General features: G+C 39.9%; 1 protein-coding gene across 1 annotated transcript in view; it reads left to right on the top strand.

The window, feature by feature from the left end:
- Positions 1–26,013, top strand: part of NEK11 (NIMA related kinase 11) — a 288,150-nt gene that overhangs the window by 87,122 nt on the left and 175,015 nt on the right. Inside the window, 2 exon segments of the mRNA XM_052650027.1 lie at positions 11,108–11,172; positions 12,146–12,272. Coding sequence (XP_052505987.1) covers positions 11,108–11,172; positions 12,146–12,272 — 192 coding nt within the window.

Below are 26,013 nucleotides of genomic sequence, written 5' to 3'. Positions count from 1 at the left end.
TAACCCCACCCACCAGCAGATAATTGGATTAAAGCTTTACTGAACAAGACCTTGCCCACCAAAGCAAGACCTTTTTCCCACCACCAGTCCCTCCTTACACAAGCCTCTTAGCCTTCTCCATCAGTGGGCAGAGACATTACTTTGCCTACAAAGGTCCATATAGTCATGGTTTTTCCAGTAGTCATGTATGGATGTGAGAGCTGGACAATAAAAAAGGCTGAATGCCAAAGAATTGATGCCTTCAAACTGTGGTGCTGGAGAAGATTCTTGAGAGTCCTTTGGACAGCAAGGAGATCAAACCAATCAATTGTAAAGGAAATCAACCCTAAGTATTCATTGAAAGGACTGATGCTGAAGCTGAAGCTGCAATACTTTGGCCACCTGATGCAAAGAGCCAACTCAATGGAAAAGACCTGACTCATTGGAAAAGACCCTGATGCTGGAAAAGATGGAAGGCAGGAGAAGGGGCAACAGAGGATAAGATGGTTGGACAGCATCACCGACTCTATGGACATGAGTTTGGGCAAGCTTTGGGAGATGGTGAAGGACAGAGAAGGCTAGTGTGCTGAGGTCTATTGGGCTACAAAGAGTCGGACACAACTGAGTGACTGAACAACAACAAATCAGAGGGCAGACAGAAGCAGCAAGAACCATAATCCCACAGCAGCTAGAAAAAATACCACATTACAGAAAGTTAATAAGGATGAAAAAGCAGAAAGTTATGTCCCAGATGAAGGCATAACATAAAACCCCAGAAAAACAACTAAAGAATTCAGAATAATGATAGTGTAGATGATCCCTAGGATCTCAGGAAACAACAGAGAAAATGCAAGAAATGTTTGCCAAAGACCTAGAAGAACTACAGAGCAAACACAGATGACTAATCTGCTAGAAGGACTCAATAGCAGGATAACTGAGGCAGAAGAACAGACAAACGACCTGGAGGACTGAATGGCAGAAATCATTGCCACAGAACAGAATATAGAAAAAGAATGAAAAAAGAAGAAGAAGAAGAAGACAGTCTAAGAGACCTCTGGGACAACATTAAATCTACCAACATTTGTATTATAGGGGTCCCAGAAGGAGAAGAAAGAGAGAACGGACCTGAAAAATATTTGAAGAGATAATAGGTGAAAACGTTCCAAACATGGGAAAGAAAATAGTCAATCAAGTCCAGAAAGCACAGAGACTCCCAGGTAGGATAAACCCAAGGAGCAACACATCAAGACACACAGTAGTCAAACTGACAAAAATTAAAGACAAAAATAAAATATTAAAAACAATTTAAACCCAAAAGAATGATTCTTTTAGCACATGGCATGGACACTTATGAATAATGACGTGTGAAGCTAAGAGTATTCACAGTTCATTCAAAGCTACCTTGAAGGTATAGCCCTGAAACTCCTTCCTTATGCTGTGTTAACACAAAACCCCAACCTCGGTGACTTAGGACAGTCAGTTCTTGCTTTTATTGCCTATTAGCAGCTGCAGATCCACTTTGAGTCTTCCTGTCTCACTGTCTACACTTGGTGACTGCAGACATGAAATTAAAAGATACTTACTCCTTGGAAGAAAAGTTATGACCAACCTAGATAGCATATTGAAAAGCAGAGACATTACTTTGCCCACTGAGGTCTGTCTAGTCAAGGCTATAGTTTTTCCTGTGGTTATGTATGAATGTGAGAGTTGGACTGTGAAGAAGGCTGAGCGCCGAAGAATTGATGCTTTTGAACTGTAGTGTTGGAGAAGACTCTTGAGAGTCCCTTGGACTGCAAGGAGATCTAACCAGTCCATTCTGAAGGAGATCAGCCCTGGGATTTCTTTGGAAGGAATGATGCTAAAGCTGAAACTCCAGTACGAAGAGTTGACTCACTGGAAAAGACTCTGATGCTGGGAGGGATTGGGGGCAGGAGGAGAAGGGGACGACAGAGGATGAGATGGCTGGATGGCATCACTGACTCGATGGATGTGAGTCTGAGTGAACTCTGGGAGTTGGTGATGGACAGGGAGGCCTGGTGTTCTGTGATTCATGGGGTCACAAAGAATCAGACACGACTGAGTGACTGGACTGAACTGATATCTTCTGTTGGTTCTGTTTCTCAGAGAACTCTGACTAATAGAGTGCAGGGGCAGAAGATATAAAGAAGACCCTGGAGAAACTAGGAAGAATGAGGTTACAGAAGAAATGAAGGTTTTGTTTACTCCTTTGGAGCTTTCCTGTGCTTAATTTAATTCAGTTTATTTATACATTTGTAATATTCTAAATCTATGGCATATGGCATACACACTTATAAATAATGATATTAAAAGCTGAAAATATTCACAGTTCGCTGAAAGCTATCTTGAGAATGTAGCACTAAAACTCCTTCCTCCCCCTGGACCTGAACCTCTGCCACATAGACAGAGCTAAGTTTGTGAAAGGTGTTTGTATCCTGTGAGGTTTGTCACCAACTCCTGCAATGCTCCATAAGCTGGACCAGTATATGAGGGACTCAAAGCCTTTTTTCTCTTTGGTTCAATTAAATGGCCAGTCTTTGAAATACCATCATCTCTGGATGCCACAGCAGAACTGGGCATGAAGGAATTCCTTGGGGGACAGAGACAGTGTCTTGCTTCTCATTTTTTGCCCCCAGAGATAACATAGAAACCACAAAACAAAACAAACTCCCCCCGCCCCAACTTATTCCTATCGAAGCGATTCTGTTCAATTAGCCTAGATTTTCTAAGACGAAGTACAGAGCAGCCTCTCTGAAGAGAGCTCATTTGGTGACATCGTTTGTGCTTTCACAGTGGAGGAGAGAACAAGCCTCGGGCACTTTCCCTAAGAGGAATGCCTCCTCACCTGGCAGCCCACACCTTTCCCCAGCGAGCTTGGTGCATGCCAAGTTGCTTCAGCCGTGTCCAACTCTTTGTGACCCTACAGCCTGTAGCCTGCCAGGCTCCTCTGTCCATGAGGTTCTCCAGGCAGGAATACTGGAGTGGGTTGCTATACCCTTCTCCAGGGATCTCCTGACCCAGGGATCGAACCTGTGTCTCCTATGTCTCCTGTATTAGCAGGTGGATTCTCTACCACTAGCACCACCTGGGAAGCCCGAATGGCTGTTTCCCAAAAGATTGTGAGGGATTAATTTTTAATATAGTGAGGCTCCTAGGGAAAGGACCTACTTGGGAATCCAGGTCAGTAAGTGTGACGGGGATGGAGGCATGCTTCCCCAGATCTAGAGATGGGGGGGTAGAGAGAAGTTATGTGTGTGGTGTTGTGGAGGATTCCTGCTTTCTTTTGGCTCCCACTTCTTGAGGATGTCCTTAGGTCACTTTTTCCAAGGAGACCCCACTCCGTTGCCAGGTGTCAGCAACTCCTACTTTGTAGCTGCATTCGAGAAGGACCTGACATCACCCCTGGCTTACAGCATAGAGGCTCATCATGGTCCAGGGCACCCAGGCTGCTGATGAGGAAGCCAGGCATGAGCCTCAGTAGCTAGGACAGTGGCCATGTGGCAGAGACCAGCAACAGGGGTTGCCTGGTCCATGCATCACCAAGAGCCATTGCTTGTGCCAGCACCTTTGGCAAGAAGAATCTGCAGGCCACCCTGAGGCCCTGTCAGATAAACACAGGTCTGTAGGGCGGAGCTAAATTTTCAGAAACTACTCAGATAAGAACTTACAGGGAAATGAAGACTGAACTGTCCATACCATCTCCACAGTCCTACTCTGGCTCAGGGCCTGAGAAAACCCCGCTGTAGCTGCCTCCACAGACCTCACTCTGCTGTGGTCCTGGAGGCTGAGTGTATGGAGAATAGCCTGATGGAGGCAAAAGCTCAACCATGGATTTGATCACCACCGTCATCCAGTCTTAATCAGGGCACTTAAATCTCTTGGGAATCATGAAACATAGAAATGACAGGGACAGGTGGAGAGCTATTTGAAAGCTATCTTTAGAAGAGAGATTTTATATCAACTGCTTAAATTGCTAGTCACCTTGTCATTTCTTGGATTTGATTTCTATATACTTCAAAGGAAAGGATACTAATGAAGTACATGACAGGACTTTTTTTTCTGGGCCCATTTTTGCTTACTGTAACCACAAAGTCAATAAATTATACTTAAAAAAACCTTAGTCAAGTAGCTTGATATCTGGTTGCTTGCACAGAAATAATTGTTCTGTTACAACAGCTCCAGCCAGTTACTTCCCATAACTGCTACCGTCTAGTCAAGGCTATGGTTTTTCCTGTGGTCATGTATGGATGTGAGAGTTGGACTGTGAAGAAGGCTGAGCGCCGAAGAATTGATGCTTTTGAACTGTGGTGTTGGAGAAGACTCTTGAGAGTCCCTTGGACTGCAAGGAGATCTAACCAGTCCATTCTGAAGGAGATCAGCCCTGGGATTTCTTTGGAAGGAATGATGCTAAAGCTGAAGCTCCAGTGCTTTGGCCACCTCATGTGAAGAGTTGACTCATTGGAAAAGACTCTGATGCTGGGAGGGATTGGGGGCAGGAGGAGAAGGGGACGACCGAGGATGAGATGGCTGGATGGCATCACTGACTCAATGAACGTGAGTCTGAGTGAACTCCAGGAGATGGTTATGGACAGGGAGGCCTGGCATGCTGCAATTCATGGGGTCGCAAAGAGTTGGACACGACTGAGTGACTGAACTGAACTGAACTGAACATAATGTTTGTCTTGTTCATAAAATACCTAGAGGTGATTTTCTTATTTACATTTTTATATATGTGGTAGCTGTTAATGTGTTATATCTAAAACTCATCACCTACTTGCCTAGTCTAAGTATCAATAGTATTTTTCAATTTTGTTGTTCTTCAGTTGCAAACTCGTGTCCGACTCTGCAACCCCAAGAACTGCAGCATTCCAGGCTTCCTGTCCTTCACTATCTCCTGGAGTTTGCTCAGAGTGATGCCATGCAACCATCTCATTCTCTGTCATTCCCTTCTCCTCCCTTCAGTCTTTCCCAGCATCAGGGTCTTTTGCAATGAGTTGGCTCTGAATATCAGGTGGCCAAATATTGGAGCTTCAGCCTCAGCATCAGTCCTTCCAATGAATATTGAGGATTGATTTCTTTTATTATTGATTGGTTAGATTGCCTTGCAGTCCAAGGGACTCTCAAGAGTCTTCTCCAGCATTGTAGTTCGAAAACATCACTTCTTCGACCCTCGGTCTTTATGGTCCATCTCTCACATCCGTACATGACTACTGGAAAAACCCTAGGTTGACAATATGGACCTTTGTTGGCAAAGTAATATCTCTACTTTTTAATATGCTGTCTAGGTTGGTCATAGCTTTTCTTCCAAGGAACAAGCATCTTCTAATTTCATGGCTGCAATCACCATCTGCAGTGATTTTGGAGCCCAAGAAAATAAAGTCTGTCACTGTTGCCGTTGTTTCCCCATCTATTTGCCATGAAGTGATGAAACCGGATGCCATGATGTTAGTTTTTTGAATGTTGAGTTTTAACCCAACTTTTTCACTCTCATTTTTCACTTTCATCAAGAGGCTCTTTAGTTCCTCTTTGCTGTCTGCCATAAGGGTGGTGTAATCTGTGTATCTGAGGTCATTGATATTTCTTCTGACAGTCTTGATTCCAGCTTGTGCTTTCTCCAGCCCAGCATTTCACACAATGAACTCTGCATAGAAGTTATATAGGCAGAGTGACAATATACAGCCTTGACGTACTCCTTCCCCAATTTGGATCCAGTCCATTGTTCCATGTTGGATTCTAACTATTGCTTCTTGAGGTGCATACAGATTTCTCAGGAGGCAGGTAAGGTAGTCTGGTATTCCCATCTCTTGAAGAATTTTCCACAGTTTGTTGTGAGCCACACGTCAAAGGCTTTAGCAAAGTCAATTCAGCAGCAGTAGATGTTTTTCTGGAATTCCCTTACTTTTTCTATGATCCACTAGATGTGGCAATTTGGTCTCTGGTTCCTCTGCCTTTTCTAAACGCAGCTTGTACATCTGAAAATTCTTTGTTTAAGAATTGCTGAAGCCTAACTTGTAGGATTTTGAGCCTTACCTTGCTAGCATGTGAAATAAGTGCAATTGTACATGGTTTAAACATTTTTTGGCATTACCTTTCTTTAAGATTAAAAGGAAAACCGGCCTTTTCCAGTTCTGTGGCTACTGCTGAGATTTCCAAAAATGCTAGCATATTGAGTGCAGCACTTAAACAGCGTTATCTTTTAGGATTTGAAAGAACTCAACTGGAATTCCATCACCTCCACTAGTTTTGTTTATAGTGATGCTTCCTAGGGCCCACTTGACTTTGTACTCCAGGATGTCTGATGCTAGGTAAGTGATCACACCATCACAGTCATCTGGGTCATTAAGACCTTTTTTGTATAGTTCTGTGTATTCTTGCCACCTCTTCTTAGTATCTTCTGCTTCTGTTAGGTCCTTGCTGTTTCTGTTCTGTATTGTGCCCATCTTTGAATGAAATGTTTCCTTGGTGTCCCTAATTTTTTGAAGAGATCTCTAGGCTTTCCTATTCTTTTTTTTTCTCTTTTTCTTTACATTTTTTTCACTTCAGAAGGCTTTCTTATCTCTTCTTGCTGTTCTTTGGAACTCTGCATTCAGTTGGGTATATCTTTCCTTTTCTCCTTTGCTTTTCACTTCTTTTCCTCAGCTATTTGTAAGGCTTCCTCAGACAACCATTTTGCCTTTTTGCAATTCTTTTTCTTGGGGATGATCTTGATCCCTGTCTCCTGTTATGAACCTCCACCCATAGTTCTTCAGGCACTCCGTCTATAGATCTAATCCCTTGAATCCATTTCTCACTTCCACTATATAATCATAAGGGATTTGTTGTAGGTCATACTGAATGGCCTAGTGGTTTTACCTACTTTCTTCAGTTTAAGTCTGAATTTGGCAATAAAGTGTTCATGATCTGAGCCACAGTCAGCTCCTGGTATTGTTTTTGCTGACTGTATAGAGCTTCTCCATCTTTGGCTGCAAAGAATATGATCAATCTGATTTCAGTATTGATTATCTGGTGATGTCCATGTGTAGAGTCTTCTCTTGTTTTGTTGAAAGAGGGTGTTTGCTATGACCAGTGCCTTCTCTTGGCAAAACTCTGTTAGCCTTTGCCCTGCTTTGTTTTTATTCCAAGGTCAAACCTGTTACTCCAGGTATCTCTTGACTTCCTACTGTTGCATTCCACTCCCCTATGATGAAAAGGGCTTCTTTTTTTGGTGTTAGTTCTAGAAGGTCTTGTAGGTTTTCATAGAACCATTCAACTTCATCTTCTCGACATTAGTGGTTAGCCCATATCTTGGATTACTGTGACACTGAATGGTTTGCCTTGGCAATGAACCAAGATCATTCTGTTGTTTTTGAGAATGTACCCAAGTACTACATTTTGGACTCTTTTTGTTGACAAGAGGGCTACTCCATTTTGTCTAAGGGATTCTTGCCTTAGACATATCTTAGTAATAGATCTTATTACTTATATCTTAGTAATAGATATAATGGTCATGTGAATTAAATTTTCATATTTCCATCCATTTTAGTTCATTGATTCCTAATATCTCACGTTCACTCTTGGGTGGTTGACAGTGGGCCTGGTTGACCACTTCCAATTGACGTTGATTCATGGACCTAACATTCCAGTCCTATGCAATTTTGTTCTTTACAGCATCGGATTTTACATTCACCACCAGATACATCCACAACTGGGTGTCATTTCCTCTTTGGTTCAGCCTCTTCATTCCTTCTGTAGCTATTTCTTTGCTCTTCCCCAGTAGCATATTGGACATCTACTGACCTAGGAAGTTTATATTTCAGTCTCGTATCTTTTTGCCTTTTCATACTGTTCATAGGGTTCTCAAGGAAAGGGGGCTGAAAAGGTTTGCCATCTCCTTCTCAAGTGGACCACATTTTGTCAGAAATCTCCACCTTTCCAAAGATGGTGTAGTAGAAGGATGTGCCCTCATCCTCTCCTATGAGTGTTTTTGGAGTCTCTGACAGAGGCATGGGTCAACAGTGGCTTGCTGCAGGGTCATGGACACTGACAGCAGCCATCCTGGGAAAGCATGGCATGCTGGCATAAGTCCTTTTGGAGGTGGTTGTGTGGTCGCCTTTTAAATACTTGAACTGCATTTTTCGCTAACCATTATTCCAGTTTCTAAATTTTCTTTTTTGCTATTTCTTATCTGTTTTCAAACATATGTACTGAATTCTTAATTTTGGTAATTATATTTGTTTCAATTTTAAAATTGACATTCAACTCTTTATAGAATCTAGTTCTCTCATTGTGTCATTTATTTACTTGAACATATCATAGTTACTTAAAAATCCATGTCCAACAATTCCAATAGGTGGATCACACACGGATTTGTTTCTTGTTGTTGTTGTTTGTTTTTGGTCATTTAGTCTTGTCTCTTGGCATACCTGGTCATTTTTGAAGGAATACTGGAGAATCAATATATGTAAAATAGTGCAGACATGTTGGATGATATTAAGTTCCTCTCGAGAGGATATGATTTTTTTTCTGGCTGGTAGTAGTTGCAGATCGCCTTAATACAGTTAGGACTGAGATAGTTAAGGCTAGGTTTCTGAGGACTGGTCTGTTTCATTTGCTTTTATTTCCAGTGTTCAGGGTATTCAGCTGAAGACTTTAATTATTTACCTAGACCCCTCCTCAGCTTTGTGAATGTGCTGAAAGCTCTGCCTCTTAGCAGCTACTTTCTCCTGAATGTCTTGCCCCTGAGCTTCTTAGGATTCAGCAAGTGCCTTAGGTTAAAACCCATTCAGAATGTCAGACTTACTTTTCTTTTGTTCCCTTTTCTCTGGAGAATTTGCCCCTCAAGTCCTGGCTGCCTTTGTAGCTCTAGGTTTTTGCTTTCCAGACCCAGTGAAACTGCTGCAGGCTCTGGCCACAACACTCTGCTTCTGCTGGTGCCCCAGAGGAAAATGCAGTGGGAAGTGCTCACCTCCATGTATTTCCCTTCTTTTAGGTTCTGGCCCCTCAAGTGCTGCCTACCTTTGTTCACCTTGACTGATCTCTGGTATCTTCAGAGAGTTGTTTCAAAAAACTTACTCACACTTTACATGGTTTAAATTTTGCAGTGTTCTCTGTACAACTGTTGAAGATGGGTGATTTAGTGTGGTATAAATTTGCTTCATCAGAGTTGAAAGTGTGTGTTAGCTGCTCAGTCGTGTCCGACTCTTTGCGACTTCATGAACTGTAGCCCGCCAGGCTCCTCCATCCATGGGATTTTCCAGGCAAGAATACTGGAGTGGGTTGCCATTTCCTTCTCCAGGGGACCTTCCTGACCCCCAGTCTCCCACACTGAAGCAGACGCTTTACTGTCTGAGCCCCCAGGGAATCCCATCACAGTTGAAAGCTGAGGTCTCAGTCTTGAGTTTTTATGTCATGATCACATTTTCCCCCTAGATATTCTATTTGGTTGTTTTTCAAATCAGCATCATCTCTTTTTTTTTTTTTGGATAGTATTCTGTTTCTGTTTCATGTTTTCTATTCTTTATTGTTTTAATCACTTGAAATACATTCATTTTATAGTTTGTATCCTATTAAGTTATCTGAAATTCTCAGGGATTTAATTTTATTATATATTATCTGCTGACTCAGTTTGCATTTGCTTCTGAGAACCAACTTTTATGTTAATTTCTTGGGTTGAGATGTCTTAAAGCCATAGAGCCATAGAGCATATTTGAATTCCAAATGTAAGTGAGCAGACACATGGTTAAAAAATATGAAGGGAAATATTTTTTTCCTCCACTCAAAGTTCGGATCTGTACAGATAAGCTTATGATTTTGTTTACTTGTGAATGAATGTTTCTTGGATTGTATTTTCTCTTAAGATACGGACCATATATGGGATTCTGACTTTATACATTTCTGTTAGTTCCTACTCTCCACATTACATGGGCTCAAGGTCTTGGCTCCGTGGGTTCTGAGTTCCTTGGGCTGCTGAGAAATCAGCACCTATTGCTCGCTCTGATTTTCAGTTTTCTTCGTGCCTAATCCCCAAGGATTTGCCTCATTTTCTTGTGGACTCAGCTGTTTATATATGAAGACACTCATATACTTTATTCAGCATTTTTAAGTGTTTTTATAGACAAAGGTTTTCTAGTTGTTTCAGTTCAGTTCAGTTGCTCAGTCGTGTCCAACTCTTTGCGACCCCATGAATCGCAGCACGCCAGGCCTCCCTGTTCATCACCATCTCCCGGAGTTCACTCAGACTCACGTCCATCGAGTCCGTGATGCCATCCAGCCATCTCATCCTGGGTCGTCCCCTTCTCCTCCTGCCCCCAATGCCTCCCAGCATCAGAGTCTTTTCCAATGAGTCAACTCTTCGCATGAGGTGGCCAAAAGTACTGGAGTTTCAGCTTCAGCATCATTCCTCCCAGGGCTGATCTCCTTCAGAATGGACTGGTTGGATCTCCTTGCAGTCCAAGGGACTCTCAAGAGTCTTCTCCAACACCACAGTTCAAAAGCATCAATTCTTCGGCGCTCAGCCTTCTTCACAGTCCAACTCTCACATCCATACATGACCACAGGAAAAACCATAGCCTTGACTAGACGGACCTTAGTTGACAAAGTAATGTCTCTGCTTTTGAATATGCTATCATAATTTCAGAAATGAAATTTTCACTGACATAATTTACATTGCTTGTTTACTTAAATGTTATCTATTATTAAATACCATCATCAACATTTTTCCCACAGGTATATAAAATGTGAACAATTGGATTATAATATTTAATATATATAGTATATTTTGAATATATAAGATATATATACCATGTAATACATTATATATAGTATATACTAGATTATAAAGCTTTATGATAACTGCTCTGTGAGCTGGGTATAAAAGCACGATAAAATCTGGCCTATTGAATTAGTTGGAAGTACATCACAATCTTTCAGCTACATGTTTCCCTGTATCTGTTTTGAAACTTTGATTTTCTCAGTGAGATTAAACAATGCTGTGGCTTTGAAGCTTTCAAACATTGAAAGATATATCTCTGGGAATGTATATTTATGTGTGAATCACTTATATATTACTTATATTTGGATTTTAAAATTTTATATTTGCATTAATTTGAATATCCTTTTATTCCTTCTGTAGGAAGATACTTCATCGAGATTTGAAATCAAAGAATATATTTCTGAAAAATAATAAACTTAAAATTGGTAAGATTTTAAAATATGTATTCCATGAAAGAATGTACTTTATTATTATTATTATTATTATTTTATTATTATATATCAAATTGTAACATAAAGTAACTAAAAGTGGTAGAATAATCATTGGTTTATTCAAACTTCTTAAATTTTTGTGCTTGATTGGTTGTGCCCAACAACAACAGCAAAAAGACCAATTGTTTCTGATTATCTGATAGAAACTGAGGTATAAAATGTTTGCTATTTATTAGATCCAACAAATGTCTTTTGAGTTCCTGTTCCATGCCAAGCACTAACCATTAACAAATGATTAGACTTGTTTGATTACGATAGGTTTCCTACTCCCACATTTATTTTATCATAAGCAATTAGGAGTTATCACAGATTATTAAAGTGTTGATATAGTGAGTTCTCCTTTAGAACGGTATCTATACTCCTAACAGTCACAGAATTGTTTGATCTTCATGTAAGATGTTCCTAGAGGGGAAGACATAAAACCATCAACAAATTAGGCAATTATACTGAAACTGGTGGATTCAAGTTTTTATAGTCATGTTCTTAAAAAGTCTCCATTTTTTATTTAAAATTTCTTCTTTATTATAAATGAAGAACAAATTCCCCCCTCACTCAGATAAAACTGCAAATCATATATTCAGTGCTTTCAGAATCATTCTGTTTGTTGTTACTCAAACTTGAAATATCTTTTTGTTTCAAGTTGTTTGTTTTCCCTAATACCAGGAGAAAAAGCAGTTTTAGCTTACATAATTCACTTTCCTATCATCAGACTCTTCTTTCTCCTATAAGGCTTTTATTTTTAAACTTTTCACCAATATTATATAATTTAAAATGTATAACCTTTTCTTCAACATGGTATGAATGATTGTGTATTAAAATTGTCAAATTAGACACAGTGTTGTTAATTTCCAGTACTGTACTGGTTTTCATGTTTTAAGTATTCATAGAAGTTAATTATTATTTCAAGGGGATTTTGGAGTTTCTCGACTCCTAATGGGATCCTGTGATCTAGCCACCACTTTAACTGGAACTCCCCATTATATGAGCCCGGAAGTTCTGAAACACCAAGGCTACGACACAAAGTCGGATATCTGGTGAGTCGGCATGGGCCAGTCCAGGCACCTTATTCATTTTGCTACCTTGAGATACCGTGCATTTTGTTTTTAGGCTCATTTACTTACTACATCCACTCATTTATCCTTTTTAAATGTTAGCTATTCTGTGAATAGTGTAAAGATCTTTTAGGTTGGAAATGTGATACATTCATTAAATTGATTTCAAAAATTCTCTTTATTCAGATTAACTGGTTGATTTAGATTTTTTTCTTCTTGAACCACAAGGGAGAGTTCCTGATGTATCATAAACATTAAATTTTGATACATTTCTGCTAGCCTATTACGTAAAGCATTTGTAATTCTAATCACTCTGCTTTTTTTTTTTTTTTTAAGGTTAACTTCCACCTCTGTGGGGAATATATAGCTTTCTTTTATTTTTTTGTCTTCTTATTGCCTTTAAGAATTTTTACTAAAGGTATTAGCTTTAAGGATACTTAAATTTTAAAAATTCTGGGTTTTCAGTGATAGCTACATCTGAGATTTCTCAGCTTCTTTGAGCTCTGTTCCAAAAGAATTTCTCCTTCCTCATCATGGAACCAGATTAAATCTCAGTACAAGAAACCAAGTGGAAAATTGTATTCTATTGTTAGCAATAGATCCTACTTGGGAAAATTTCCTTTCCTTTGAAGAGGAATCTTATATAATTTTCAACTTGTTAAGGGTTGAAAGGACAATTTAGCTGAGAGCTTGTTAATTAAGTAAATAATTATTGTATGCAAATCAACTAAAGTAGTTCAGAGCTATCAGCAGTGTTAAAGATTGTGCCTGCTTTATTCTTCTAAAGAAGATAAAGTAGAAAGTTACCTTTTCTCTGGTAGGGAAAAGTAAGCACAATAGGGATTATGTGTTGGAATTTTCATCAGGGTTATTACTCCTTTTTTGTTCTTATCTCTCCCAAATGGGAGAGAACACTATTACAGTTAGATCTACCTAGGGCAGATCCCCATCCATCCTGCCCTTTTAGTCATTCTTGAGATTATGCATTTCTAGGTTCTTCAGTGTTTTTTTTTTTTCATTGTTAACTGTTTTCTGCCCTGGTGGTCTTTCCCAATTCACCTATTATCTTTCCTCAATCACCTCCTTCCCTTATTCCCTCCAAAAATCAAAACCAGACAAAACCCACAAAGATATGTTATGAATGAATTTTTAAAAAATTTTGCTTTATTGAACATCTCTTTGCCCATGACTGTGTAATAGCCCTTAGGGTGTAAAATCAAAGGTGATAGGATTCCTCCTCCTCAGGAGAAATTTTCTTGCTCGTTTTGGTGTAATTTTCTCAAGTTAGAGAAAAATCAATCTCGAGCTTTGGAATGAATTCAAGATACATATCTAAATTTCTCTTCACATTTATTATTATTATGGTCAGTTAAAAATAGACAAATATAAAATATATTCATGATTATAGTTACATGGTATCTCAGGAAGATATTGCATCATGTCATTTGAATGAAGAATAGATTCATTTTATGTAGCTCATTATTTAAGTCTTTAGAATTACATATAGCAGGAAAACTGTATGTAATTTTTGACTCCTTTTGACAAGAATCTATATTTGCTTGCCAAATCAGATTGATGTCACCTAGAAAACCGAGTCTATGGAACCCACTTTTGTTTCAGTTGTGTCTGCATTAAACTTTTTTTTTTAAAAAACTGCTCCTCATGTTGTATAAAGAATCATAGGAATATCAGACAGTATTGCTATAATATCTTAGGCTTACAAAAATGATATCTGACTCAGGCAAAACTTTAAAAAGCTAACACCTCCCAAATATAGAAATGTAGGAGAAGGTCAACTCTCCTTGCAAAGATTACTAACTACTCAGCAAATTCTAGCTAAGGATTCATCATCATCCTGACCTCAAATAACCACCATATTATGAATTTATTGATTACCTTGGTTGTATCTGAATCAAATGGGCTTATCTAGTAATGAAATGCAGAGAAGGCAATGGCACCCCACTCCAGTACTCTTGCCTGGAAAATCCATGGACAGAGGAGCCTGGTAGGCTGCAGTCCATGGGGTTGCTAAGAGTTGGACACGACTGAGCGACTTCACTTTCACTTTTCACTTTCATGCATTGGAGAAGGAAATGGCAACCCACTCCAGTGTTCTTGCCTGGAGAATCCCAGGGGCAGGGAAGCCTGGTGGGCTGCCGTCTATGGGATCGCACAGAGTCGGACACGACTGAAGCGACTTAGCAGCAGCAGCAGCAGCAGTAATAAAATGTCTATTGCTAAACCTAAAGTGGAAAGACTAACAGAGAATTATAAATTATAGTTAAGGATATATAAGTGTGATGAGTAATCTTTGGGAGACACTCCTAGAAAACTTAGATTGAATGAGGTTGAGAATTTTTCCACTGAATTTTAGTTTGTAGCATCTGTTTACTGTGGGATATTTTCTTAGGATTGGAAACACTTATGAATAATTGACAGGTGTTTAGATTCAGCGCTAATGACTGTACATATTTATTTATAATGCTTAAAGAATTGCTATTACTATAATGCTGTTATTTTCATTTGTTAATGTTTGCCCATATGTAACATTATCCTTCTTTTGCAATCTGCCTAAACCTTTCAGGATTCATTTATTTACAGCCATCAAGTACAGGAAGTTTCTTTCTTAAAAGTGAGTCAGGTTACAAAAGTTTATGAATAGTTATTTAGAAAGTTAGGATAATTAGGTTCACTGAGGGCAATACTTTGAATATGACTGATTTGTATAAGCTATTGCTGAACATCTTTCCCCCATAGGAAAAATAAATGTGAGTTGGGTTCCTAAACTAGCTCTTTAAATTGGTTTAAACTATGGATAGTGGTAGCAGTTTAGTCGCTAAATTGTGTCCAACTCTTGCAACCCCCATGGATTATAGCCCATTAGGCCTCCCTGTCCATGGGATTTTCCAGGCAAGAATACTGGAATGGGCTGACATTTCCTTTTCCAGGAGATCTTCCTGATCCAGGATTGAATCCACATCTCCTGCATTGCAGGCAGATTCTTTACTGCTGAGTCACCAGGGAAACCATTAGAATGTGTTGTTTTTGTAGGAGAAACAAATGAAGGACAATGATCATACTATTGGAATAAGGGTGCAGAAAGGAAACAGACTATTCATTGTTGGCCTTATTTGTCATGTTGTGAGAGGTCAACCAGATAGCCATACATTCAGTTCAGTTCAGTTCAGTTCAGTCGCTCAGTCGTGTCCGACTCTTTGCAACCCCATGAATCGCAGCACGGCAGGCCTCCCATTCTTTAGGTAATTTAAATGGAGGTTATGATTGTAGGGATGTAGGGGTGGGTGTCAGAGCATTATAGGGTACTCTCAAAGTTTTGTTCAGGGGTCTGATCTGATAGTTGGCTGGGTGGAGGACACTGGAGGAGTCCAGTTCACACTCAACATTAGAGTCAGACTGTAGTGATCTTGGACGGAAATGTTAGACAAGGCTTAGCTTCAGGTGGAAGACAATAGAGAGGAACCAACACCTGTCTGCCCTGCCAAGACTAAGTATCTTCCCAGAAGAGCATTCCTATAGTGAACAGGGGAAGTGGGGAGGGAGGATTTAGGAAAGGGAGAAATAGGCAAACCTGACAGCACATTCTGTAGCTCATGTGGGGCCTCCAAGTGGCTGGCAGCCAGCAGCACCATCAGCTGCCTCTCCGGGAGGAAGCTCTGGGGCAGAGAGCCCATTTCTCTCACCTGCTATGGTCTGGTCACTTCTTGTTTGGGTTCAGAGCAGGTTGTTGGGCAGCTTAACCTTCTTGGGGAATGATCCTTCTTGGCAAGTGAGCACACCATGTGGTTCACTCAGCACAAGCTGAGTAGGGGAACACTTCACTTAGAGGCAGTAAATTTGAGTATTAATATAGTTCTTCATGATGAGCATGCAAAGACTGATACAAACTCTGCAGATAATGTCAGTCTAGCCTGGTGGATATTTTTAAAGAGCTTAATACAACAACAACAAAAGAACCAGGAATAGCTACCCTCTGTAGAGTGCTTTCTCTATGATTGACATTTAATGTGCTAAGTGCTTCATGTAGTACCTATCTAAGTGTATTTGTTCCTACAAAAAAAAAAAAAAATCACACTATGTATAATTTTATGAACTTCTTTTTCTCACTCAGGAAAGTGTTGCTCTGTATCAGCAAAATATATCTATGTATCATCTAGATGTTTGCATAATATTCTATCCCTGAATACAATAGTTTTTCATTCAAGGCCTTAATAATTTCTCTGAAGATTTTTTCTTTTTCTTTCTGCATTTTTACCCTGATGAATCTCAGTGTAGCTTTGCATTTATCCTACCTGGGGTTAGTTGAGATTCTTGGACATGTAAATGAACTTATTTCAGAATGGATGCATGCATATGTACAGCTGAGTCCCTTTGCTGTTCACCTGAACCTATCACAACATTGTTGCTGGCTATAAAACAAACAAACAAAAGACATTTCATCAGACGTTACCAGATTTGGAAAAGGAAGCTTTCAGCTCTTCCTTTTTTGAATACTTTTTCTCCTCCTTTCCCTCTTAGCTGTCTTTCTGTTCTTCCCACTATGTGTATGCTGGTATATTTCTGGGTTTCCTACCTGCTCTGATGCAATGATAATTTTTCTTCATTTTGCTCTCTATTCTTCAGATTGCATAATATTTTTCAGTCTATCTTGATTCTTTCTTTTGTGACTTAAAATCTACTGTTGAGCCTCTCTGGAGAATTTTTTGTTTTAGTTATTGTACTTTTCAACTCTAGAATTTCTATTTGATTTTTAAAATAATTTCTCTCTCTTCAGTGATAAAACATGGTCCAGTGGAGAAAGGAATGGAAAACCACTTCACTTCACTATTCTTGCCTTGAGAACCTCATGAACAGTATGAAAAGGCAAAATGATATGATACAGAAAGATGAACTCCCTAGGTCAGTAGGTGCCCTATATATGCTACTGGAGAAGGGTGGAGAAATAACTCCAGAAAGAATGAAGAGACAGAGCCAAAGTGAAAACAACACACAGTTGTGAATGTGACTGGTGATGGAAGTAAAGTCTGATGTTGTAAACAACAGTATTGCATAAGTGGAACCTGGAAATTAGGTCCATGTATCAAGGTAAATTGGTAGTGGTTAACCGGGAGATGGCAAGAGTGAATATTGACATTTTAGGAATCAGTGAACTAAAATGGATGGGAATTGGTGAATTTAATTCAGATGACCATTATATCTACTACTGTGGGCAAGAATCCCTTAGAAGAAATGGAGTAGCCATCATAGTCAGCAGAAGAGTCTGAAATGCAGTACTTGGGTGCAATCTCAAAAGTGACAGAATGATCTCTGTTCGTTTCAAAGGCAAACCACTCAATATCACAGTAATCCAAGTCTATGCCCCAATCAGTAATGCTGAAGAAGCTGAAGTTGAATGGTTCTGTGAAGACCGACAAGACCGTCTAGAACTAACACCGAAAAAAGATATCCTTTTCATCATAGGGGACTGGAATGCAAAAGTAGGAAGTCAAGAGATACCTGGAGTAACAGGCAAGTTTGGCCATGGAGTACAAAATGAAGCAGGGCAAATATTGACAGAGTTTTGCCGAGAGAATGCACTAGTCATAGAAAATACCCTCTTCCAACAACATGAGATGACTATACACATGGACATCACCAGATGGTCAATACTGAAATCAGATTGATTATATTCTTTGCAGCCAAAGATGGAGAAGCTCTATACAGTCAGCAAAAGAAAGACTGGGGGCTGACCATGGCTCAGATCATGAACTCCTTATTGCCAAATTCAGGCTTAAATTGAAGAAAGTAGGGAAGACCACTAGACCTTTCAGGTATGACTTACATCAAATCCCTTATGATTTTACAGTGGAAGGGAGAAATAGATTCAAGGGATTAGATTTGATAGAGAGAATGCCTGAAGAACTATGTACAGAGACTCCTGACTTTGTACAAGAGGCAGTGATCAAGATCATCCCCAGATAAAGAAATGCAAAAAGGCAAAATGGTTGTCTGAGGAGGCCTTACAAATAGCTGAGAAAAGAAGAGAGGCTAAAGGCAAAGGAGAAAGGAAAGATATGCCCATCTGAATGTAAAGTTCCAAAGAATAGCAAGGAGAGATAAGAAAGCCTTCTGAGGTGATCAGTGCAAAGAAATAGAGGACCCAGAGGGATGGGATGGGGAGGGAGGTGGGAGGGGGCTTCAGGATGGAGAACACATGTACACTAGTGGTGGATTCATGTCAATGTATGACAAAACCAATACAATATTGTAAAGTAATTAGCCTCCAAAAAAATTAATTAATTTTGAAAAAAGAAATAGAGGAAAACAGTAGAATGGGAAAAACTAGAGATCTCTTCAAGAAAATTAGAGGTACCAAGGGAACATTTCACACAAAGATGGGAACAATAAAGGGCAGAAATGGTATGGACCTAACAGAAGCAGAAGATATTAAGAGGTGGCAAGAATACATAGAAGAACTATATAGAAAAGATCTTCATGACCCAGATAACCATGATGGTGTGATCACTTATTTAGCATCAGACATCCTAGACTGGAAAGTCAAGTGGGCCTTAAAGCATCACTACAAACAAAGATAGTAGATTGATGGAATTCCAACTGAGCTATTTCAAATCCTAAAAGATGAAGATGTGAAAGTGCTGCACTCATTATGCCAGAAAATTTGGAAACTCAGCAGTGGCCACAGGACTGGAAAAGGTCAGTTTTCATTCCAATCCCAAAGAAAGGCAATGCCAAAGAATGTTCAAACTACTGCACAATTGCACTCACTTCACATGCTAGCAAAGAAATGCTCAAAATTCTCCAAGCCAGGCTTCAACAGTACATGAACTAAGAACTTCCAAATGTTCAAGCTGGCTTTAGAAAAGGCAGAGGAACGAGAGATCAAATTGCCAACATCTGCTGGATCATCGAAAAAGCAAAAGAGTTCTAGAAAGTCATCTATTTCTGCTTTATTGACTACACCAAAGCCTTTAATTGTATAGATCACAATGAACTGTGGAAAATTCTTCAAAGATGGGAATACCAGACCACCTTACCTGCCCCTTGAGAAATCTGTATGCAGGTCAGGAAGCAACAGTTAGAACTGGAATTGGAACACGGACTGGTTCCAAATCAGGAAAGGAGTACATCGAGGCTGTATATTGTCACCTTTTTAATTTAACTTCTATGCAGAGTACACTATGCAAAATGCCAGGCTGGATGAAGCACAAGCTAGAATCAAGATTGCCAGGAGAAATACCAATAACCTCAGATATGCAAATGACACCACCTTTATGGAAGAAGGAAGAACTAAAGAGCCTCTTGATGAAAGTGAAAGAGGAGAGTGAAAAAGCTGGCTTAAAACTCAACACTCAGAAAATGAAGTCATGGCCTCTGGTCCCATCACTTCATGGCAAATAGACTGGGGAAACAGTGGCAACAGTGGGAGACTTTATTTTTTTGGGCTCCAAAATCATGGCAGATGGTGACTGCAGCCATGAAATTAAAAGACACTTGTTCCTTGGAAGAAGACCTGTGACTAACCTAGACAGCATATTAAAAAGCAGAGACATTACTTTGCCAACAAAGGTCTGTCTAGTCAAAGCTAAGGTTTTTCCAGTAGTCATATACGCATGTGATAGTTGGACCATAAAGAAAGCTGAGTGCCGAAGAACTGATGCTTTTGAACTGTAGTGTTGGATAAGACTCTTGAGAGTACCTTGGACTGCAAGGAGACCCAACCAGTCAGTCCTAAAGGAAATCAGTCCTGAATATTCATTGGAAGGACTGATGCTAAAGCTGAAGCTCCAATACTTTGGCCACCTGATGCCAAGAGCCAACTTATTAGAAAAGTCCCTGATGCTGGGAAAGATGGAAGGCAGGAGGAGAAGGGGACGACAGAGGGTGAGATGGTTGGATGGCATCACTGACTCAATGGACCTGAGTTTTAGCAAGGTCCAGGAGTTGGTGATGGACAAGGAAGCCTGGCGTGCTGTGGTCCATGGGGTCGCCAGGAGTCAGATATGACTGAGCGACTGAACTGAACTGATAATCTCCATTTCATATGACATTTTATCATACTTTATTCCTTTAAATACTGTTTCCTTTAGTTCACTGAACATATTTGAAATGGCGACTTGGAAATCCTGTGTGTTAAGTCTGACATCTGGGCTCTGTTGGGTAGTTCATCTTGCCTGCTGTTTTTCTCCTATATGGATCATTTTTTTCCTATTTATTTGCATGTTTCATAACTTGTGAAAACTGGACATTTTAATTTTTTAAATTTATTTTTATTCATGATCAACTGGGATTTATTCTAGTTTTGCAAGAATAGTTCAACATTCACAAATCAGTCAATGTGAAACACTGCATTTCCAAAATAAGGATAAAAATCATATGATCATCTCAATAGATGCAGATAAATACACTTGACAAAATTCAACATTTATTTGTAATAAAATCACTCAACACAATGAGTATAGAGGGACCATACTTCAACATAATAAAGGGCTTATATGACAGGTCCACAGCTAACATCATGTTCATACACAATCGTGGAAAGCTGAAAGATTTTCCTTTACGATCAAGAACAAGACAAAGATGCCCATACTTTTATTGACCAAGGAGTGAAAGACCTGTACACTGAGAACTACGATGTTAATGAAAGGAGTTGAAGAGAAACAAATAGATATTTTGTGCTCGTGGGTTGGAAAAAAATAATATTTTTAAAATGTCCATCCTACTCAAAGCAATCTACAGGTTCAGTGCAATTGCTATCAAAATTTCAATGGTATTTTTTCACATAATAGAATAAAAATTCTAAAATTTGTATTTTCTGGTGTTATCTTGGGGCTTCTCAGGTAGTATGGTGGTTAAAATTCCACCTGCCAATACAGGAGATGCAAGAGACATGGATTCAGTCCCTGGGCCAGGAAGATCCCCTGCAGAAGGAAATGGCAACCCACTCTAGTATTCTTGCCTGGAACATTCCATGGACAGAGGAGCATGGCGGGATACCATCCATGGGGTTGCAAAGAGTCAGACATGACTGATCACACACATACACACAGTGTTATTTTACGTAATCATTGTGCATTTATCAATACTAAGAAATTAACATTGATACATTACTATCAACTAAACTTCATTTGAATGTAAGTCATTTTTTCACTGATGTCCGAAGATTCCACATTGCACTCAGTCATTTCCTAAGTTTATCAAAGTTTTAAGTTTATCAGACATGTCCTTGTTGCTCCTGATGGTTTTGAAGAATGCCAGTCAGGTGTTTTGTAAAAATTTATTCAGTTTGGATTTGGCCAGTATTTTCTCTTGATTCAACTGGGTTTGGGTGAAAAACCAATTTTTGTAAGAATACCATAAAAGTGATGTGTCTGTCTCATCATAGTTTTATCAGGAGATGTATGATGTCAGCATAACTTAATACTGGTGACATCAGCTTTGGTCACTAGGTTAATTGATGTCTGCCAGTTTTCTCCATTTTTTCCATTTCTATTCCATTTCTATTCTACTTTCTATTCTCTGTTTATTAGAAGAGTCACTAAGTCCAGCCCACACATAACAGGAAGGGAGTTAAGCTTCACCACCTAGTGAGAGAAATAAAGAGCTTTCAGACATATATTACAATATGTATGAGCATACAGTAAGTTTTTGAGACATATCTATAAGGCAATGTCAAAGTCTAGCATATCCAAAAATTCTTACAAATGAACTACTGAGACAACAGCAACAGCACAATGGGAAAGCTAAGGAGTTCCCACTTTTAAAATCAACAAAGGATATGGATGGGAAGTTGCCAGAAAAGGACTTTAAAACTCCATTTGATGAAGAGAAGTTCAGTTTACTAGTAAACCAAGAAGTGTGAATTAAAGCAATGAGATACAAGGATTCATGCCAGTCACTCTTAAGGACACGAGTTACAACGTGGATATGAAACTTCTGTTCTAGCTCAACTTCAAGAAGATTGTTGACACACAAGTTGGAATGGTTCTAATAGCTTACCCTGAAAAATGCTTCAGAATGACTGGAATTCATTTGTAAAAACAACAAGGGAAGTATCAGTTTTCCATTTAGATCAACAACTTTAAATTCTTAGCCTAAAAAATTCAGAGACATCAGGGGTTCCCCTTGCTTGTGGTTTCTTAATCCACTCATCAAGATGCACCTTAGATTGTTTGAGCTGGCCAAGGACTACATGAGTGAAAGCTACAGGAAAATATAGTTAGGCACAATTTCTTCTGTCAGCAAGGCATACAAGAATCACCGAACACATCTCTGCCCATTGCTGTGTTATAGCAGATCTTGCCACCAAGAGTCTAAAGGGGATGGAAGTGGATACACAGGAAATTATTCAGGAAAACTGGATATTTTAGATAATATATTGTAGCAACTCTTCTCACTCCCCCTTCTCTGGGGCTTGTTATTTGCTTCTTTATTCACTAAGTGAATAAAGGGATTTATTGACTGTGATTATGGAAGAACTGATATTATGTGACTTCTAAGTCTGGGTCACAGAAGATGACACTGTTTTTGTTTGATTCTCTTGAGATCTTTGCTCTTGGAATTCAGCTGCTATGCTGTGAGAAACCTGTGTATAGCACATTGGGGGTCTAGTGTAAGGAATCAAGGCCTCTGGCCTTTAGCCCTGGCCGAGCTTCTAAATGATGGCCAACACCTATCAGCCAGTCATGTGAGTGACTTGGATCTTCCAACCTCAACTGAGCTTGCCCAGAAAATGCCATGGAAAGAAGATTCAGGCTGTCTTTGTCAGTTTCTGAGAGAATAAATTCATGAGCAGAATTAATATTGTTGTTTGAAGGCCCTAGGTTATAAGGTGCTTTATTATTTATTATTTTTAGTGGCGACTAAAATAGGCTTTGTCAGGAGGACAGTAAAGCAGAGTTGAGACTCAACTCTTGGTCAGGGTCTCCATTATAACAAGCTGACACTGCTCATTTTCTTTATTTAAGAAGTTTAAGAAATGACTTAAGAGAAGTGGCTTGTGCCAGCATGGCGGTCTGGTCCTCTACTTGCAGGTGTATTTGATGGATGGAGCCCAAGAACCTGGCCTCAGCTGAGAAACTGGATTGGCAGCCTCTTTGTGTGCCTCAGACCCTCCCTCCATTCTTCCTGACTTCTCTTCTGCTCGCCCCAGCCTTGGACCACCTTCTCACCCCTGCACCATCTTGCCATCCCTTCCATAATTAAGTGGTGTACAGGAGCCAGCTCAGACCAGTTCACAAGACTCCACTTATCCACATCTCTTCTCAACCTCACAGAAACCAATAAATGCTTCAAGTTAGGGCTTCCCTTTCTATCCAGAAGCCAGTTTACCAGGATGTCCAGCTCCCTTAGGCTTACTCTGTCTTGCCCATGAGGTGTCCACAGAAAGAAAGAAAGATCAAGATAAACATGAAAGTTCTAGACTTTGTCTTCAAAAGATTGGCGGACATAAATTGCCATTTGCACAAGGCTCTGATGTCAAAGGGGTGAGCCAGGGTGAGTGTGCAGAGCATCAGCTGCAGTCTCAGAGAGTGGATGATGCTGCTTAGGATGGGAAGGACAGAGAAAAGTCTGACAAAATGCCTTTCAGGCAGAAAGATCCAGTACCCATACTGAAGGAGGGGGGTGTCCATTGGGGGAGGAGGGGTGGACATGCATGGAAGTAGGCTGCAGTGTTAATTTATTAGATGTAAAATTTTCAAAATCTAATTTTTCAAACTCCATTTTGGTGTTTTTTCATTTTCAAAATATACTGAGAATTTGAAAGTAGTTGCAAGTGACCTGGGCCTTCTCTGACTCCTGAAAGCCCCTGAGAGCACTATAAGGACATGGAAGTATAGTCCTTCCTAAGGGAAGCTCTGCTCAGTGTCCTCCGGCTAGCTGAGGACAAAGTGTGAATGTGTGTGCATGTGTGCGTGTGTGTGTGTGGATGTGCAATAAATCCACGAGGCTGAGGAAGCAGTCAGGGTTCATGTGGTGAATGACCATAGTGAGGACCGTGGATTTTACCTTCTGTGGGATGAGAAGCTGCTGAAGACTGTTACATGAGGAGATGGTGCACAAGTTGGTTTGGCTGAAAAATAACAAACAGCTCCAAAAATCTCTGAGGTACTTATAAAATGTATTTCTTCTTCACATTACATGAGAACTGCAGGTGACCTGAGCCTCAGCTCCAGGTTGCAGGCCTGCTCTGCTCCTGCTCCAGTGTCACGGGTCCAGGACCCAGGCTGTGTCCTGGTCTGAAATGAGGCTGTCTAGTGCTTAGAGAAAGAGCAGGGGCATGCGAGATCTTTCATTTCTGTGCATTGATTATTCTCTAGTTGTGGCAGGAGGGCTCAGTAGTTGTGGCACAAGGACTTATTTGCTATGTGACATGTGGAATTTGAGTTCCCTGACCAAGAATGGAACCTGCATCCCCCCTACATTGCAAGGCAGATTCTTAACCACTGAACCACAGGAAGTCCTAAGGTTAAGTCCATCTTAAAAGAGCCTCCGGAGACTGTCAAAGATGATGAAAGCCATTGGAACACAACCATTCACTCAAAGTGTAAAGTATCTTTTTTTAAAAAAGAATTTTATTGGAGTGTGGTTGATTTACAATGTTATGTTAGTTTCTTGTGTACAGCAAAGTGAATCATTTATTTTTGTCGTTGTTGTTCAATTGCTAAGTCGTGTCTGATTCTTAGCGACCCCATGGACTGTAGCATGCCAGGCTCCTCTGTCCTTGACCATCTCCCGGAATTTGCTCAGATGCATGTCCATTGAGTCAGTGATGCTGTCTAACCATATCATCCTCTGCTGCCCCCTTCTCCTTTTGCCTTCAATCTTTCTGAGCATCAGGGTCTTTTCCAATGAGTCAGCTCTTCACGTCGGGTGACCAACGTATTAGAACTTCAGCTTCAGCATCAGTTCTTCCAATGAATATTCAGAATTGATTTCCTTCAGTGTTGACTGGTTTGATCTCCTTGCAGTCCAAGGGACTCTCAAGAGTTTTCCAGCATCACAATTCAAAAGAATCAATTCTTCGGTGCTCAGCCTTCTTTATGGTCCAACTCTCACATCCATACTTGACCACTGGAAAAACCATAGCTTTGTCTGTATAGACTTTTGTCAGCAAAGTGATGCTTCTGCTTTTTAATATACTATCTAGGTTATACATATACATATACCTACTCTTTTTAAGATTCTTTTCCCATATGGGTCATTACAGAGCATTGGGCAGTTTCCTGTGTTATACAGCAGGTTCTTATTATTATCTGTTTTATATATAGTAGCGTGTATATGTCAATCCCCAAATTCCAATTTACCCCTCCTCCCCTTACCCGCTGGTGACTGTAAGTTTGTTTTCTACATCTGTAATTTTATTTCTGTCTTGTAAATAAGTTCATTTGTACCCTTCTTTAGATTCCAGTGTGTGAAGTCTCTTATGTCACATGAGCAATACATGCTGCTGCCACAAGCAGCCTCTGTGCAGCGAGGGGCTGAGTAACCGCTGGCATTGGAAAGATGCTTTCATCATTTTTGCCAACCCACCTCTCGACCCAGCTTTGAATGCTATCCATGTTTATTTCCCAGACTTTATGGTTTGTGTGGAGTCTATGACCATGACCCCAAGAACAGCTAAAGATCAAACAGTCTTTCCCTTTTGTTTCCCCTCTGCCCTGTGATCTTCCTGCTCCGGTCCCTTTAGGCCTTACCCTGGGGTTTT

This window comes from Budorcas taxicolor, chromosome 1 (genome assembly GCF_023091745.1).
Source record: "Budorcas taxicolor isolate Tak-1 chromosome 1, Takin1.1, whole genome shotgun sequence".
Lineage (NCBI taxonomy): Eukaryota > Metazoa > Chordata > Mammalia > Artiodactyla > Bovidae > Budorcas > Budorcas taxicolor.
Note: the sequence above shows the minus strand (reverse complement) of the source record. Positions and strands in the feature narration are given on the sequence as shown.